General features: G+C 36.9%; 1 protein-coding gene across 4 annotated transcripts in view; it reads left to right on the plus strand.

Moving 5' to 3' along the window:
* LOC109070816 (SH3 and multiple ankyrin repeat domains protein 1-like) overlaps positions 1–19036 on the plus strand; it is a 70294-nt gene that overhangs the window by 14961 nt on the left and 36297 nt on the right. For all 4 annotated transcript variants that reach the window (XR_006154218.1, XM_042720305.1, XM_042720306.1 and 1 more), the window contains exons 2-12: positions 5558–5761; positions 6748–6819; positions 8277–8385; positions 12900–13054; positions 13154–13321; positions 14843–14959; positions 15295–15372; positions 16070–16136; positions 16510–16679; positions 18482–18606; positions 18784–18932. Coding sequence is in view for 3 of the 4 variants with exons in the window: in XM_042720305.1 (XP_042576239.1) it covers positions 5558–5761; positions 6748–6819; positions 8277–8385; positions 12900–13054; positions 13154–13321; positions 14843–14959; positions 15295–15372; positions 16070–16136; positions 16510–16679; positions 18482–18606; positions 18784–18932 (1414 nt within the window). In the remaining variant the exon portion in view is untranslated. The remainder of the gene's footprint in view (positions 1–5557; positions 5762–6747; positions 6820–8276; positions 8386–12899; positions 13055–13153; positions 13322–14842; positions 14960–15294; positions 15373–16069; positions 16137–16509; positions 16680–18481; positions 18607–18783; positions 18933–19036) is intronic.

Below are 19036 nucleotides of genomic sequence, written 5' to 3' on the forward strand. Positions count from 1 at the left end.
GCCTCCATGGCCTCCCGAACTGTAGGCGCCACCATAGGCTTCCTGAATGGCCTTTGCTTCCCTGTTTCCTTGAGTTGCTGACGCTGCCCTGGAGGTGTCCTAACCTGCAAGCACCACCCTATTTACCCTCGGTTTCCTGCCACTGCTTCAGGACACCCACCCTCCCTCCCCTGTTGGACTCCTTTTAGCGCAGGGAGGTGCCATCCGGGAGGAGGTACTGTCAAGTTCACCAGCCCAGATCTCTAGCCAGTCATCTTACCACAATGGACTCCACTTCCCAGTATCCCACCTGCTTCACCTGCACCTGATCCCCAATCAGCACACCTGCCACCATTTACCTCAACATCCATGGTATAAAAGCAGTAGCCCTTCACTCCCTTATTGTATGGTCTTGTCATTGGTAACCCCTACGTGTCACTGTTACTACAGGCAACTTACCTGCCTCAATTACCTGCATTTCCACAGTCATCTGTCTTTGGTCATCTTCAATATTTCCTGCAAGGAAAAGGGACAATGAACTATTAGGATCAAGCTAAGTTGACTTGTCTCACCAGCTAATGTGATACTCACCTGCTGATTCTCTGTTCCTCTGCTTCCTTCAGTTTATTTCAATAAATACCTCATTTTTACCCACCTTGTGGTCTCCTTCTGTTCTGTGACACCTTAAGTATTATATCAGCAAAATGTGGCATTTTTCTGTTCTGTATATTATACGCAATCTGCAGGGATCCCAGCCCTCTGAATCAATGTAGTTTGAATCAGGCTAATGTAAGACAGTTGGTAATGTGAGACAACTAAACTCAATTGTGAATTTTTGTAATGGCCACGTAAGCATATCGGTTAAAGGGTTAGTTCACCCAAAAATGAAAATTCGTCCATGTTTTACCCACCCTCGACGCATCCTAGGTGTATGACTTTATTCTTTTTAGATGAATCCATTTGGAGTTATATTAAAAATCGTCCTTGCTCTTCCAAACCTTTCAATGGGGTAAGCAGGTTTTTGTTGTCAACAGCTCAGAAGATGTGAAATATAGTGTGCATCTGTAATAAAACATCCCTCACATGGCTCTGGGGGGTGAATAAAGGTCTCCTGTAGTGAATCCATGCGTTTTTGTAATATCCAGATTTCAAACAAACTTTTTTTTCTTACATCTGCTGACTGTGGGATGCGGAAGACATGCGTTGCGTGTGCCTCTGGGAAATGTAGGAGCAAAGGAAACAAAGTTTCCTTACTTTAACAAAGGAAAACCAGTCTCCTCTTGGCTTATATCAAAATCCTAAGTTTTTCTTTACAAATCCTCATTTTGTGCTTCTAATTCGTGACCAGCATTTTTTGTTCTCTGTTCTCTCTCCGCGCTACTCACAAACTATATTTTTAATATAACTCTGATTGGATTCGTCTGAAAGAAAGTCACATACACCTAGCATGCTTCGAGGGTGAGTAAAACATGAACAAATTTTTATTTTTGGGTGAACTAACCCTTTAACATGACCCTATTCAGGATTGGAATTTTATTTGATTAAGATGTGTTGGTCTGATAGTCAAAAGCACAAAAAAATTAATAAAATAAAAATGTATTCACATATGTAGGCCTATATGAACAATTTTTTTCCACCTTGAGTGTTTTCCAACATACAGTAAAACAGATGCTAATGCGTGTACAGCAATGTTAAATGATTGTTAACATGCTTGTCCATGAAATCTGAAACATTGGTGTCCACTTATTTACATTACATGTACATTAAATGGATACGAGGGATAGTCTCACAAAAATAGTCACCGGAGCAGAAGTTAAACCAAACTATTAGATTAAAGGTTTTTTTAATTTTAATTGATGTTGTACCTCTTGGCACCGAGCTTAATGAGAGAGTACAGAGAGAAAGAATAATAGTAATGGGCTCAAAACAGAATATTAGCTAAAGAACAGAGAAAAACAAGTATGAAAATGTCAAGAGTGAGATGTAGCTCTTAAACAGAATCTTTATCAATAAAGCAATTAGACCAGGAGATACAAGCAAAGACATTTAGGTACATTTTGTTTAATTAGCTAATCTGTTTAGAACTTTTATCTGTAAATTGTTCCTCAACGCTTTGAAAACACCACATGATGTCACGCTTATTGTCAGAGGAAAATAAGAGAGGATGGCATTGTGAAGTCGTCTGTGGTTTGGACCTGAAAATAATAGCTCTTAGATTAACTGCCAAATTACTATAATTAGATATCATTATAATAAATCATTTTCCAGGTTGATTATCATTCCAACAAAATTATTGTAATCACATAGGTGCAAATGAACTCACGTCTACATCTGTGTTGTGCACCTTTTTTAATCATTTGCATTGTACATGTAGTGTGAAAAGGATAGTTCACTCAAAAATGACAATTATGTCATTTTTTACTAACCTAAAGTCATTTCAGTCTTGTATGAGTTTTATTCTTCAGTGGAACAAACAAGGAGGTGTTTGGATGAATGTTCATACGGTTCATTTCCAGACAGTGAAAGTAGATGTGAACAAGAGGCTGTCCAGTATGGTGGCCCAGTAGTGCACAACACAACGTATAGGACTAATTTCGATGTGTTGGGGTAATATCGCTGTGGCTTGTTTCTGTTGTTTTGTGCTAATTTCTTTGTTGTGGCTTGTTTTTGTTGTGTTGTGACTTGTTTCCATTGTGTTGTGCTAATTTTGCTGTTTTACGACTTGTTTCCATTGTGTTGTGCTAATTTCGTTGTGTTGCGACGTTTCCATTGTGTTGTGCTAATTTCGTTGTGTTGCGACGTTTCCATTGTGTTGTGCTAATTTCGTTGTGTTGCGACGTTTTTCCATTGTGTTGTGCTAATTTCGTTGTGTTGCGACGTTTCCATTGTGTTGTGCTAATTTCGTTGTGTTGCGACGTTTCCATTGTGTTGTGCTAATTTCGTTGTGTTGCGACGTTTTTCCATTGTGTTGTGCTAATTTTGCTGTTTTACGACTTGTTTCCATTGTGTTGTGCTAATTTCGTTGTGTTGCGACGTTTCCATTGTGTTGTGCTAATTTCGTTGTGTTGCGACGTTTCCATTGTGTTGTGCTAATTTTCGTTGTTTGCGACTGCTGTTTTGCGACTTGTTTCCATTGTGTTGTGCTAATTTGTTTTGCAGCTCTGCTAATTTTGCTGTTTTGCGACTTGTTTCCCATTGTGTTGTGCTAATTTCGTTGTGTTGCGACGTTTTCCATTGTGTTTGTGCTAATTTTTGCTGTTTTGCGACTTGTGTTTTCCATTGTGTTGTGCTAAATTCATTGTGTTGCAGCTTGTTTTCGTTGTGTTGTGCTAATTTCGTTGTGTTGTGACTTGTTTCCGTTGTGTTGCAGCTTGTTTCTATTGTTTTGTGCTAATTTCAGATGAAAAAAACACCATTACAATAGTCTAAACTAAAGGACTTTCTTTTAGATTACAAATTCCATGTCTTCTTAAGCCATTTACTAAATGTCTTGCATGACAGCTGTGGTCACCATCCACTTTCACTATGTGGGAAAAAAAGCAGCTTGGATGTTCTGCTGTAAACATCTTTTGTCTTCCACAGAGGAAAACGAGACATGGTTTAGGAAGGCATGAGGCATGTATAAAAGATGATGAATTTTTCATTTTTGGGTGCACTATTCTGCATATCTTTGCATATGCAAGATGTTTGACTTGTACGGACTGAAATGTGAGTGATCTCCACACGTCTTGATATTCCAAATTGTCTGTGAAGTTGTCCACACTTACACCCATGACCTCTCTAGAGCAGAACTCCCTCCAGTGCACATGCTTTCCATGTGAAACACATACACCATACCATAGCACCGAGGGACTGCTGAGATGTTTCTATGGCAACCTGCAGCTTGCTCCACTAATGAACGGGTTGCCATGGTGATGGGGATTGGCTGTGTGCAAAGTGAGAGACTGAATAACAGAGGGAGGAAGAAATTTCACACTTCTCTGTGCCAATGCATGTACGAACAGCTGCAGGACCAACAGCTGAAGGTAAGAAAAATACATACTTGAGGACAGTGCAGGAAACTGGCCGTTTCGGACTTAACCCCTCAACACAGCCACGGACCAATCACAGCAGCTCCTCAAGGTCAGATGAGGGGATTTCTTCCCAGCTCTCCGCTGTAGGGCTGTCCCATTTTCACAGTTCCTGGAACAGCACTACTGTCCCAAAATCCAGCTCGAAGCGACCATGCCCCTTAGCCTGGAGCTTGTGCTCAAGCTTGTAGGCTGCAAGGGTATTAGGCGATGTTGTAGCAGGAACCGAGCTGTCCTTTCCGAGTGGGGTGTGTCACAAATCACTCTCAATTCCTGAGCGTCTATTGCGGTACCTGGGCAGGCTGTGGATTGTGGCTATCACTGCAGGCTAATTAATAAATTAGCATTGCCATTTAGCACTACCAAGGTGACTAAAGACTCAAATTGGATGTTAATGAAGCTGATGGACAGTTGGCGGTCAGGGGTCTGCTAATCCAAAAGCGGTGATGCTTCACCTCCGTGAATCACAACGTCTCCCTCTAGTGCACATCGGTCAGAACTGCAGGTTTTTTTTTTTGTCTCTTTAGGGTCAATAGGGATAAATAGACATTTATAGTAATAATAATTGTTTGGTAGTTATTAACATATAATTTTTTTATTAAGCATGTATATGAAAATATATGAAAAAATAATTTTAATAAATATAATAAAAAATATGATACACACTGTTGTTCAAATGTTTAATGTCTTTTTATTCAAAGAAACTATTATTTTTATATGCGGTGAAACTGTTAATAATATGTTCAAAAAATAATATAAAATGTTTCTTGAGCAGCAGATCATCATATTAGGATGATTTCTGAAGGATCATGTGACACTGAAGACTGGAGTGATCATGCTGAAACTTTAGCCTTTCCATCACAGGAATGAACTACATTTTATAATAGAGAAAAACAGAAAACCGTTATATTAACTTGTAATAATATTTCACAATATTGGTAGTTTTACTGTATTTATGATTAAATAAATGCAGCCTTGGTTAGCAGAAAACACTTCTTTCAAACTTTTTTCAAGAACATTAAAAAAAAAAATCTTACCAACCCCAAAGCTTTGAATGTTAGTCTAAATAATAAAAGTGTAAATAATACAAATAATATATAAATAAAAAACACACACAAAAAACATAAATATTATAAATATAAATATCTGAAGTGTAATATTACAGTATAATATTTGGTCACACATTCATTTATGGTCCAATTCACACTATTAACAAACCATTAACTGACTTTTGTCTCAATAAACTCATAATTTGCTGCTTATTAGTTGGTAAGTCTGTGTATTATTGGGAAGGATTAGGGATGTAGAATATGGTCATGCAGAATATGTGCTTTATTAGTACTAATAAACAGCCAACATGTTAATAAAAGGCTTGCTAATAAGCAACTAGTTAATAGTGAAAATTGTTCCCTATACTAAAGAGTTACTTAATATAATGTAATGTAATATAATATAACATAATGGTTTTGTTTATCTAACAGTCATTTTCTCTCTCTCTGTTTTTGTAGAAGTGTCTGAGGTTCAACCCTGATGCAACCGTATGGAAGGCAAAGCAGCAGGTGCTGTGTAGTCTAACTGAATCTCTAAGGGATGTATTAAACTACGGCCTTTTCCAACCTGCTACCGAAGGGCACGATGCCAAGTTCCTGGAGGAAGAGAGGCCGCTCCGCGAATACCCACAATCCTTTGAGAAAGGAGTACCCTACCTGGAGGTACCCTTCCTTTTATTCTCCTCTTCATTTTAGGCTTTTTTGTTTACTGTCTGTTTCTTCTTTCTTTCTTTTTTTCTTTCTTTCTTTTTTAGTCTTGTTCTATAATTGAATGTGAATGTTGGTGCTAGGAAACTGCTGCTTCAAATTGTTTGTTGCCTAGGTGATAATAATTCTTTAAACGGCTTCTCTGTTAACTATAAATCCTAATAACCCTGATATGGTTCATTGGAGATTTGTCTTACAATGTAAAAAATAAAAAAAAATAAAAAGTATTATTATTTGTAGCGCACAAGGCAATTAATATTATACAACAATAGTCAACTCAAAGTCTAATTAATTCACAAAGTACCCTTTATATCTGAAGTTGATAATAGGGGTTGGCGAATTCACTTATTTTCATATTATTTATATACTGTTAGTATTTATAATTATTTTAATAAATGAATATTTAAATATTTTATTTCTATATATATATATGTGTTTCAGTTAGTTGCCATGTCAACATTTCTAACTGACATAGTTTTTTTTTTAAGTGTTTCATCTAATATTAATAATTTATTTTATTTTGACTTAATTTTTTTTTAATTACATGTTACTGTATTTTAATAGTTACATTTTGTTAGGGTTATATAAAATAAATAATAAAACAAATGAAACTATTTTAATAGTTTTGGTTTTAGTGAACACTGATCAACACAACAATACTATGAATTGTGCCATAAACAGGAGTGAGTTCACCTAGAAAAGTAGTCCTGCCTCAGAGAACTTTACTAATCACAAAAACGCATATTATGAAAAACTTCCTGTAAGGGTTTTAAGAAAAGACCAAACATTTGTGCTTTTTAACTCTCTTATCTCATCTACTTGTCCTTACATCACTATAAATCAAAGTTTTTCCTCCACAAACTGATAAAAATGTCTTTGACAGCTACCAGATAACTGTCTTCCACTGATTTTGGATGTTTGACTGTTTTTCTTTCACACAGTTCCGCTACAAAACCAGGGTGTACAAACAGACAAATCTAGATGAAAAACAGCTGGCCAAACTACACACAAAGGTATGTGTCGCCACACAAATCATCTTTATTTTCTAAAAATAGAGGTATATATATATAAAAAAAAAAACATTCAAGGTGTGCTACTTGCTTTTAAGTGTGTGTGTTAAAGGGTCACAAATCCCCCTGTTTCAGCACTGGTTAGTTCTCACCTCAGTTTTAAAAAACACACAAAAAATTGGGTGTGGTGCGCTGTGGAGCGGAGGAGGAAGAGGGGAGACAGACAACACAAACTGGTTTCAGACAGTTTCATTTCGCTCCCATCGAGTTATACACAAATAAATGCACAGCCATTTGCACTCTGCATCGAAAACATAAATATGAACGCGCTGTTGCACCTCTGATAACTTTAGGCTTATTCCGGCGGCGTTTAAATAAGCCTTTTGACGGGTCACATAGCTGTAAAAATGGTCGCACTCACTAAATTAATGAATCATGTTTGTGCCGAACTCTTATTACAAAGCAAAAACAAACACTCTCCTTCGATCCATGAATGTTTCTCTCGGTTAATGTACGTGGTCTCACTGTCTGAAGCATCTGTCATAGCAAATCAATGCATGCTGTTGTGAATAATTAAGCGAGGCATCTTCTCATAGGATAAGAACACACAGTCTCATCAATAATTTTAAGGCTTGTTTGAGATGCACCTCGCCTGTAGGCGGCTACAGTGAGGGGAAGAGTGAAATAAGTGCAGTCAAGACAGTCAGCTCTGACCTCTCAAAGTGGAACAGATACTAGATCAAAGGTGGATATCGCATTATTCACACTCATGCGCTGTGCTACGATAAACATGATATAATAAATATGATGAACAAGACACTCAAAGTGCTTGCTATTTTATTTCCAAACGAAATGCTTATTTTCATCCATTTTTACTTTAATACAAACATGCATTTTAGATTTTTACAGAAATATGACAACAATCACTTCACACAGAGATCGCACTGTCATAGTGATTAAGGAATATTCATGCATAATTTAAATAACTTTACATAATCACATGAAATCAGACTAAAAAATAAAACATTTTAGAAGAGAACGCAGCATCACAGTTGTGTCTGAACCAATGAGCATTAAGCTGTGTCATCAGCCGGTCGTTTCCCATCATGCTTTTGATCAGCGCAGTCGGTAGAGAGCAGCTGTGCTCGACTGCGCAATCCGACACAGCCACAGACACATCTCAGACAAGCCTGTCCTTTACCACTTCACAAATTGTGACGTCAACACGATGCACATTTTAAACCTCGAAGATGAAAATAGCACAAAAAAGCTTAAAATGAACCAGTTTTCTTCAACAATTAAAATTAACAGATGCTAACATGGTCTTCTATGATGTGCAACACAAACACCTCTGCTAAATTCTCTGAAAAAGTAGTCTGGGGTTTTATGACCCTTAAAACGCACAAGTAGCTTAACCTCAGGGCACTGCCTAACCTGTCTGTATGTGTCTCCCCCTACAGGCCAGTCTGAAGAAGTTCATGGACTACATCCAGACCGGGGCTGTGGAAAAGGTAGCCAAACTTGTAGACAAAGGCCTTGACCCCAACTACCATGACCCTGATACAGGAGGTGAGGTGTCAGGCACTGCACTGTTCTCTTCCTGTGAGACTTAATGAACTTTCCATTAGTGAGCTGGAAAATGAATTACTGCCAGCGGAGCATAAACTGGTCCACAAACATGCTATATGCATATGGAAATAGGGCTGAATGAATATTCAATGAGCGTTTACAAGACATTTGCATCTTCTCCAACAATCCATGCAGTTGCCAACAAAAGTCATCTGGAGTTTAAATTATGCAACAAATGCGTAAAGTTAACGTTGGCTCAGTGGCTGCCTCCTAAATGAACAAACAAAAACCCAATTACCACACTTGGGCTGTTTAATGAGATGAAACAATTATTACTGTAGCTCAGCGGTTCAGTTCAATGCGTGTCAACAGAGTAAAAACCACTGAATAATTTGAATGTATTTGTAACAGGGCATCTTTTATGGCATATTAATTCAAGTTTTTAGCGCTTTGGCGAGCATTTGGTGAGCTGGAGACATGGCCAGACATGTTGTGAAAGCCGTTTTATGGACCAGATGACAATGCAGAGTAATATTAGCACTCGTTTGCAGCAGAGTTTGACTTGCAAGACGGCTACCTTGAGTGTTGTTCACAGTTTGTGTCATCTGCGTTGTCACAGAGTTGATGTTGTGCTTGCCAGGCTGACAGTCACTTCTCGAAGCAGACCTTGCTAACAAGGAGTGAGAGCTGCTGCACCATTTGCAACCACTAGGAGGCTGATCCGAGAGAAAATTTCTGTTGCAATTAAAGGGGTAGTTTAGGCCAGGGGTGCCCAACCCTGCTCCTGGCGATCGACTGTCCTGCGAAGTTCAGCTCCAACTCTAATCAAACACACCTGAAGCAACTAATTAAGGTCTTCAGGCTCACTTAAATTAAAGGCAGGTGTGTTTGATTAGGGTTGAAGCTAAACAATGCAGGACAGTCGATCGCCAGGAGCAGGGTTGGGCACCCCTGGTTTAGGCTATAGTTACATTTTTTGTTTACTCTCCTTCATGTCATTCCAAACCTCTTTAAGGAAAATAAATATATAAATTTAACTAATAGATATCACCATACTTCTCCAATTGATTGAACATTTTTTTACATGTTTAAATATGCAAATCTTGCATTATCTAATTAAATAAAGACTCATTTGCATACAGTTTGGATTAAGCCAGGTTCAAAATTCTCGTTTTTGATGTCTTTCTATTAATCCATAAATCAGAAAATAATGTCACCAGCCAGAAAAACAAAAAATCTACACTTTTTAGGAATAAAATGTTAAGTGTATATGTATTAAATGTATAAAATGAGTAAATCATGAGGAAATAAAAGGTCCTCTGTAAAATTCTTCTGAAAATAGAAAGGAATAAAACTGTAAAGTTTTGTTTATGTAAATGTAACTGAGGTGGAGATTTATGGCTCACTGCCTGAGAAAAAACTTTTGAGAAAACTGCCTTTAAATATATCTATAGTAATTGAACTCTACAGACGAATATAGATAAAGAACAATGAAATAAACATTTTAAAGTGTATTTTGGATGATTTCTTTCCACTAGTCTAAAACAATATGTTATTAAAAGCTGAATAGCCCAAAATCTTGAACTTGACCAGTGCACGGGAAAACAATGTCTTGCCTTTTAAATAATTGACTGAAAAATATGTACTGTATGTGTATTATAAAGCTGTTACCCATTGCAGCCGAATCACTGGGTTGAACTAGGGATCTGGATCAGGCTGATTTGTGAATGAATCTTATGGATGAATCTTTTTGAGCTGGATCAGTTGATTCATTAAAAATATACAGTGCCTTGCGAATGTATTCATACCCCTTCATTTTTTTAACGTTTTGTTTTGTTGATGCCTTATGTTAAACTGCTTTAAATTAGTTATTTTTCCACACAACAGTCTACACTCCATACACCATAACTGTAAAGCAAAATTTTAACATCTTTGCAAATTTATTTCAAATAAAAAACTAAAATGATTTAATTCCATAAGTATTCGTACCCTTATCTAGGACAGTTGAAATTTAGCTCAGGAGCATTCATTTTGCTTGTAGATGTTACTACATTTCAAGTGAGGTTAATCTGTGGCAAATTCAATTGAATGGGTTTTATTTGGGACGGCACACACATCTTAATAAAAGGTCTAACAGCTGATAATGCATATTAGAGCAAAAACCAAGTCCTGAGGTCAAAAGAACTGCCTGTAGAGCTCACATCTGGGGAAGAGTCCAGACAAAAATTCTGCTTCGTTGAAGGGTCACAAAAGCATGTAGTCTCTGTTATCCTTAATGGAGGTTCTCTGAGAAACAAGATTCTCTGGTCTGATGAACCTCAATTCTAAGCATCATGTTAAAAGGAAACTAGCTCTGCTCATCACCTGCAGAGTAGCATCCCAAAAGTAAAGTGTGCTGGTAGCAGCCTCATGCTGTGGGGCTGTTTTTCAGTGGCAGGGACTGAGGGACTCGTCAGAGTAGAAGAAAAGCTCAGTGCAGCAAAATATAGAGAGAGCCTTAATGAAAACCTAGTCCAGAGCATTTAGAAGCTCAGACTCGGTAGAAGGTTTACCTTCCAACAGGACAATGACCCTAAACACAGCAAGAGTGGCTTACAGACAACTCTGTGAATGTTCTTGTGTGGCCCAGCCACAGCCTGGGATTAAACCCGATCAAATATTTCTGGAGAAACCTGAAAATGTGCATCTGCCCCATCCAACCTGACAGAGCTTGAGAGGTGAAGAGATGAGGAGAAGAATGACAGATAATTGGCAAATGCTGAAGAGCAACGCTTGTTGCATTAAACAAAAAAATCTTGAGACTGTAAAGGTGCTTCAGCTAAATATTTAGTTAAGGGTATAAATACTTATGAAATGTACTTATTTCAGTTTTTTATTTTTAATAAATTTACGAAATTGTGACAATTATGTTTTTTGCTTTGTTAGTATGGTGTATAGAGTGTAGATTGATGTGGAAAAAAAGTAAAAGTTAAAGAAGTTTATCATAAGGCAACAACATAATAAAATGTGAAAAAAATTAAGGGGTATGAATACTTTTTTTGATTGATCGGTTGAGGCCAATACTGTTTAGACAAACTGTTAAGACTGTTTAGTCGGCATGCCAATAATACTGTATATTTTATATTTTCCAGATTTTAATGTTATATATATGATATAACATGTTTATTTTTTATGTTTTTCAACTCTTCTTCTTACATAATGTCCTTACCGCAACGTTACAATAATGTTCATTTTAAAAAATTTTCTTTTTAAATTTCTATGAAAATTTTATATTTCACTAGCTTTTTCAAATTTTGTGCAGTTTTGTAAATACTAATATTAAAAAAAATATACAAAATAGGGGATTTCATGGTTTTCTCTATACCATGTAAAATTTAGACGGTAACCTTAGATGTCAATTGTTTCCATACACAATAAAGATAACATATTTAGCTTTTTATGACAGATGTTGTAATTTCAATATGTAAATCATCTCAACTTAAGTGTTAAAATATTTTTTTGCTAATAAAAAACAAAACAAAATAAAATAAAAATAAAAAGCAGAGCTGCAGTAATGACATCTTGCGTCGGTGAGGACATAGTGTTAAAGTGCCATGAAATCAAAAACAGGCTACTGTAGAGAACAACCATATAAAATAAACAGAAAACATAGACTGAATATTTGTAATTTAATATACAATAAACCTTGAACTTGTCTCTACCGCAACACAAGGTCTTTACCGCAACACCTAAATTTACTGCAGTAAAGACATGTTGCTGAAAATATTAAGATGCTAAGATGCTAATATTGCAGCTAACTGGCAGCTAGCAAGGTCTACAACATTAGTTTTGACTCAGCATCTTAATATACATGAATTAAACAGTAATATACATATATATTTTTTTAAATGTTGTTCAAAGTACAGAATTACTAAGCTGTATGGTAAGGACGCACAATAAATACTGACACAGAAAAGATGATATTTACCTTATATTTTTGGGATCTTGTGAGTGGGGTAGTGAAGCGGACCAATCTGTCAGCAATGTGCTCACATACTAATTTCTGTTTCCATAGAAACTAGACTTGTTTGTATTTGATAAAATGTTATAATAAAAGCCTTTTTTCATTGTTGCGGTAAGGACTCAAAAGTGTGGGACAGGCACATTTGGTTGAAAAAAATCATAAAAATTATCAGTAAATAATGCAAAAAAAAAATTATAAGATGTTTAAGATGCTGTAAATTAATATATATATTAAACAATTCCATTTGAAATAATGTCAAATTGTAATTCAATTAGCTTATTTTACGTATCTCAACATTGTGACAGTTGTGGGTCATGAACAAAAATGGTGTTTGGACCTATAAATGATTCATAATTTTATATTAAATCACACACACACACACACACACACACACACACACACACACACACACACACACACACACACACACACACACACACTCACATATCACACACACACACACACACACACACACACACACACACACACTGACCGATTGTGCGTGTGACAGAGACCCCACTCACTCTGGCCGTACAGACGGAGCCGGGCGGAGGGGAGATCATCAGGGTGCTGGTGATGGGGGGAGCTCACATTGACTTCAGGGCAAAGGATGGCTTGACCCCTCTTCACAAGGCTGTCAGAGCGCATGCGCACACTGCCCTACTGGTAACACATAGCACCTCAGAACCATGATTAGGATGACTTTATGCTTGTAATAAGAAAATCATATTTAAATCTAATTGGTTGTTTTCTGGGGGTTTTTAGACGCTGTTGTCTTTGGGGGCATCTTCTGATTATAAGGACCGCCGTGGGCTGACACCACTTTACCACACTGTGCTGACAGGGGGTGACACCTCCTGCTGCGAGACCCTCCTCTATCACAGAGCCAAGCTGGGGCTCCGTGATGAGAATGGCTGGGACGAGACCCATCAGGTACAAAAAGTGCTAAGAAGAACAGTGTGTAACATATACAGGAAACACATAAATAATTGAAGTGTAACTGATAACTGTTGTAACTGATATACTTGATGTACCACGGAACAATTGTCTAGTGTTATTCTAAACATGCAAATTAATACATATATATATGAAACACATAAATAATTGAAGTGTAACTGATATTATTCTAAACATGCAAATTAATACATATATATATAACAATAATTTTATAATTAATGTAATACATTTTTTTTTTTGCAGTCAATTATAAGAGTTAGAACATTGAAAAAAAACATTTTTTCTAGGGGTTTGATTTTTGTAACCTGCTGTATCTGTGAATCATTCATTCATATGTCAAGGGAAGCCCTGATCTACCCTGAACATCCCTGCATATTATTTACACGTTATGTTTTTATGTCTTTGTTTTTTGGATACATACGGTACCATTACAGTAAGTTTACAGTATGTTTGTTTTATTCTGCAAGCATGCATTACATTGATCAAAAGTGAAAGGAACAACTTCACATTGTTATAAAAAGTTATCATGGTTTCCACAAAAATATGAATCAGCACAACTGTAAAATTTAAACTGTGGAAAATGACATGATACATACAAAATACATGAGGACCAAATTAGCATATACAGTAATAAATTTAAATTTTACATGTATTCAAATTTTAATAATGTTTCATAGAACAAAATTGACACAGTATTTAAAAAAATAGCCTTGGTAAGCATAAGAAACTTCATTAAAAAACCCCACCACCAGTTTTAGATATTATTGTGTGCCTTCGTACACTGTGCAATGTTTTTTAAGTGCTTCCACAGTACCTCCATCAGTAAGGCTTCATGGAGACTAACAAGAAATTGTTTTCCTGTGTTCCTTTTTGACTCATATTACACTAGATATCATTTAGCATTATTAGTAATATTATGGGAATGATTACAATGATTCACATTTAAACTAAAAACAGTCAAATTGTGGTTGAAAAACACACTTGCCAAGTTTCTCCTCCCTTTAATAAATCACTTTAATAAGCTTTTTAGCCTTTAAAAACCTAACAGCCAGATGGAATGTTTTACAAGAATAAAGTCATTTCCAGTCTTTTATGGCAGAATTTAATAATTATCGAAGCTAAACAAGTTGCAGACAGACATTACAAACATAAAGGCAATAGAGACTTACAAGATCAAGTATCCGATCTTAAGTTTCTTCCAAGTACCACCAGTTGGGAATCACTGCTCAGTCCTTCTTCTCTCTCTGTGCATGTGTGCATTTCCATATCTATTTTGATTCTTTCGTTCTCTTCCTCTCACTCACACATCCACTGCGGTGTTAATTAGCAAAGGTGTCTGTTCTGACAATGTTTAAAATCTATTCCTCTCTCCCTCTTTTCCCTTCCGTATGTCAAATGACTGTTTCTGCTCTTCCTATCCACTTCTCATTTCTCTTTCCACCTCTTCTCTCATTTTTTGTCTATCCTTTCCTCTGTCTCTCTCTTTTCTTTCTCCAGGCTTGTCAAAATGGGAACTCTCAACATTTAGAGCACCTGCTTTTTTATGGTGCAGACTCCTCATCCCAGAATGCCTCAGGAAACACTGCCCTGCACATATGTGCTTTATATAACAAGGTATAACTGCTGGTCCAGACACAAAAAATCAAATAATAAAATATCATGTTGTAAATGCCTGTCTTATACCAGCATGATTTTTCAGGCCGGTTTGTGCTAACTAGTGCAGGTTTGGTGCTGGTCAAGCATACCCATGCTCTTCAGCAGCTGGTCACCAGAATGCTCTTTCCAGGGATGCTTTAAAGATCCCTGTGAAAATTTAATTATTTTGTGTACAAGTGGTGTATTTACTGGGGACATAAAGTTGTATGATGTATAATGCTTGTTACATTTTATGGTCAGCATCAGATGGCTTCAAAGTCTTCAGGCCGTTATTGTCTAATTTATCCATTTAGGAAAGCTGTGCCCGCATTTTGCTGTATCGAGGAGCCAATAAGGACACAAAGAATAACAGTGGGCAGACCCCCTTCCAGGTAATTATGAGACACTTGCAGGTTGTTATCTGTGTTTGTTTTTCAACGCTCTGCATATCATTTACAGGTTAAATCAAGTAATTAAAGGAAGCTAAATTCTACAAACCCCCTTCCAACCTTATGTATGTTGGTAAAGTTAACTTCTAGGTAAAGAATGTTTTTGGATGTTAAGATGCTTCCTCCTATCCCAGTATAATATGCAAAGATAACCATAAGTTAGTATAATAATAATGTCTAAAATTATGTCTTGATTCTGCTGACTTATTTAGTGCATGTGTCTGTTTAATGTCAAAATGTGACTTTTTTTTATTTTTTATAAAGTTTCCCAAAACGACGTGATTTTTGATAGTTATCAGTGTTTTGTTGTGCTTGTAAACATTTTTTTGTTTTATTTTTGCACTTAAATCTGTTGATGCTAGTGGCACAGAAATGGCACATTTCACTTGCTGTTTCGTAGCTTGTATCGTTTTTGCATGCATTGCGAGTCCCAGGTGGAGTGAAGCTGCAGCGAGCCGAAAGAGTTTTACTTAACTTCAGCCATCTCCACAGAGCCAGCTGTGACTGTGAACGTGCGTTTGTGTTTAATATCAAGGGAAGTTAATGCATGTGTGTTTAATATTGTGTTATTCCCAAGCCTTACGTCACTGTGCGTCATTCACAGATGCAAATTTTAATCGTATGTGAACTTCTTTTCTAGGTGGCTGTGATGTCTGGCCATTTTGAGCTGGGAGAAATCATTAAAAACCACCGTGAATCAGATGTAGGTAAGGAGCAGAGATTTATTTTGGTTGTGCCGGTATTTTTATTCTGTTTGAGATAATTTATTTGCTCTTCAAACTGTGTGACATTTGGAGCTTGATACTTTCGTCTCTCTTTAGCTGCTTTGCGATTCACACAGTCCCCAAGCAGTGTTCACTGCTCCCTACACACTCAGCAGGGGATCTGTTGAAGTTCACTTCATTTGTAATGCTTTGCAACATCATCGAATACAGACCACCCATGCAGTGTACGATTGTACACCGAATATCCTGTGAAGTGCATTTTGCAGGACATTATTGGGCAATTGGAGCATACTTCTGTTTGTCCTGGCATCTGTTCTCTCTCTATATGACTGTTTCTCTCCTGATTTGATGTCAGTTCCCTTTTTGGAGTCTCCAAAGTATGCCCCCCAGAGGAAGGAGAGTTCACGTACTCTTGGATTGCCCCATCCTCATCCCTTCTTGCGGGCCAACAGTGACAACAGTATGAACGTGCCAGACTGGATCGCTTTTCCCAACGCTGCCGGATCAAACCTAGTCTCTGTGCAGGTAATTTATTGTTTTGTTTTAAAAAATATTTTTTATGTATAAATAAAAAATAAAAAAAAAATTGTGGGGGTCTGTAAGGTTTTTGTTTTTGGGTTTTTTGGGCCCAAACATTTTTTTGTAATTTTTTTTTTTTTCTTTTTTGTTTTTTTTTTTTTTGTTTTTATTTATAATGTATTAAGAATAATAACTAATCACATATTTTTTTTCTGAAATTAATCGCAATTAATCACGATTAACCCCACCTAACATTAAAGTTTTTAAATATACTTTTATATTGCAATAATTTTACATTAAATATTCAAATTAATGTAGAAACAAAATAAAGACAGTATATTTTTAATGTTTGTTTAATAGCATCTTTTTATGATTGATAGCAAGTATCACTGATACCAATGCTACTAATGTCTCTAGGAAATTTGTCTTTTTTCCCTAATATTTAATATTTGACTATAGCCATTCAACATCACAGTATAACTGAGAGGTGTCAATTTTAACATTTATTAGACTAAGGCCCGGTTTCACAGACAGGGATTAGACTAAACCTGGATTAGGCCACAGTTAAATTGAGACATTTAAGTAGTCTTTATTAACAAGCCTTAGAAATAACATTACTGGTGTGCATATTGAGACAAAACAAAGGCACTGATATATTTTAAGATCAGTCAATGCAAGTTTCTTTCGGTTAAAACAGCTCAGATTTACACTTTAGTCTGGTACTAGGCTTAAACCTAATCTTTGAAACCAGGGGTAAAAATAACAACGTCTAATTTAAGTGAACTTAAAGCAATCTTCACATAAAACCACTATATTAAATGTCATATTTACTTGTGCCCTTCAGCAAGTAGGAAATATACAGAAATCCATTATTTAAAGTTATCAAACACTAAATTCTAAATGAAACATACATGAATCCTTAAAGGTACAAAAGTTATTGATTTCATCTTTTTTTTTTGTTCTTTGATTAACAGACATCACAGCAGCTGGGTTATTAGGATATTTGGCTGCTATTACTTTAAGAGCTGTCGGTGCTGAAGGTGAAACGGATCTGACATAAAAGTTCGTAGTTTTATTCACGTTTTAATATATAATGATACAGGCTACAGCGCGCGCCACTGCATTTGTGCACGCAATTGAAGAGCATGCGCTACGAACACAGCATAATGGCTGACGGGATATGACAATTTGTTTTTACTGACATATGACCTGACAAAATCTCACCTGACCGCAGTTCACTGATGTTCTACTGAAGCTCCTTGTCACCTGCACTGTTTCCGCTCATTTGACTAGCGCCTGGTGCTGAGGCAAAGTTGGAGTGTGCATCTGAAAGGTCTCCCATTTGATCTGCTCGTAAAAATGCTCTGATTCTAAATAAATGCAATTCTTATCAAGAAAAGAGAGACAGAAGCAGCAGTTGTGAGTTGGGTGGCCCCTGCGTTATGTTTGTGAGTAAATGCTACCATTCAAAAGTTTTCAAACTAAATGTATACTTTTATGCTTAGCAAGGATACGTAAAATTGCTCAAAGTAAAAATATTGTACAAAAACATTAAGCAGCACAACTGTTTTCAACATTAATAATAAGAAATATATCTTACACACCAAATCAGTTTGTGAAGGATCACGTGACACTGAAGACCAGCCAAACCTTGACCCTTTGGTTTGACACTGTGTGTACAATACAGTTTTATTCTGTTGGTTAGGACAAAGTACATACACAGATGTTATCAGAAACTTTAATTGTTACTCTTCGTATTTATGTTCAAGCTTTAATTGCTACTCATCGTGTTAATGTCTATCTGTCAGGGTCTAAAGCATGGCGGCACCTTGCGTAGCTCCAGCAGTCCCCGTGGAGCACGAACCCGTTCCCCGTCCCGTGGCCGAACAGGCGACCGAGACGATCGGAGCCGGCAAACACGGGGAAGACAAGGGTGAGAAAGAGAGAGTACAAAGGACACGGTTAAAGCTTGTCATTCAGCAAACTCTATGCCTAAATCATCATCAATATTCACGTCCTGTGAAGATTGACACCTGAATTAGTCGAGCCGGTAATAAATGTGCATAAATGAATGTTAACCCTGTTGTCTGATACGTGTGCCTTTGTACAGGGCTGGCTCTATCAGTAGTCAGGGCACAGCAAGCGGGCAGCGGCGGCGTCTCTACAGTGCCGTGCCTGGCCGTGTGTTTGTGGCCACCCGCTCGCACTCGGCCCAGGGAGACCGCGAGATCAGCTTCAACAAGGGAGACAAAGTCAAAGGTGAATGGGTGTGTGTGTGTCTCTGTGTCGATGTGCGTTGTGTGAGAGTGTGTGTTCAGCAAGAGTGCCATTAAATGTTTGTTTGTTTCTGTATGTTTTTCACA

The sequence above is a fragment of the Cyprinus carpio genome, chromosome B3, assembly GCF_018340385.1.
Source record: "Cyprinus carpio isolate SPL01 chromosome B3, ASM1834038v1, whole genome shotgun sequence".
Taxonomy (NCBI): Eukaryota; Metazoa; Chordata; class Actinopteri; order Cypriniformes; family Cyprinidae; genus Cyprinus; species Cyprinus carpio.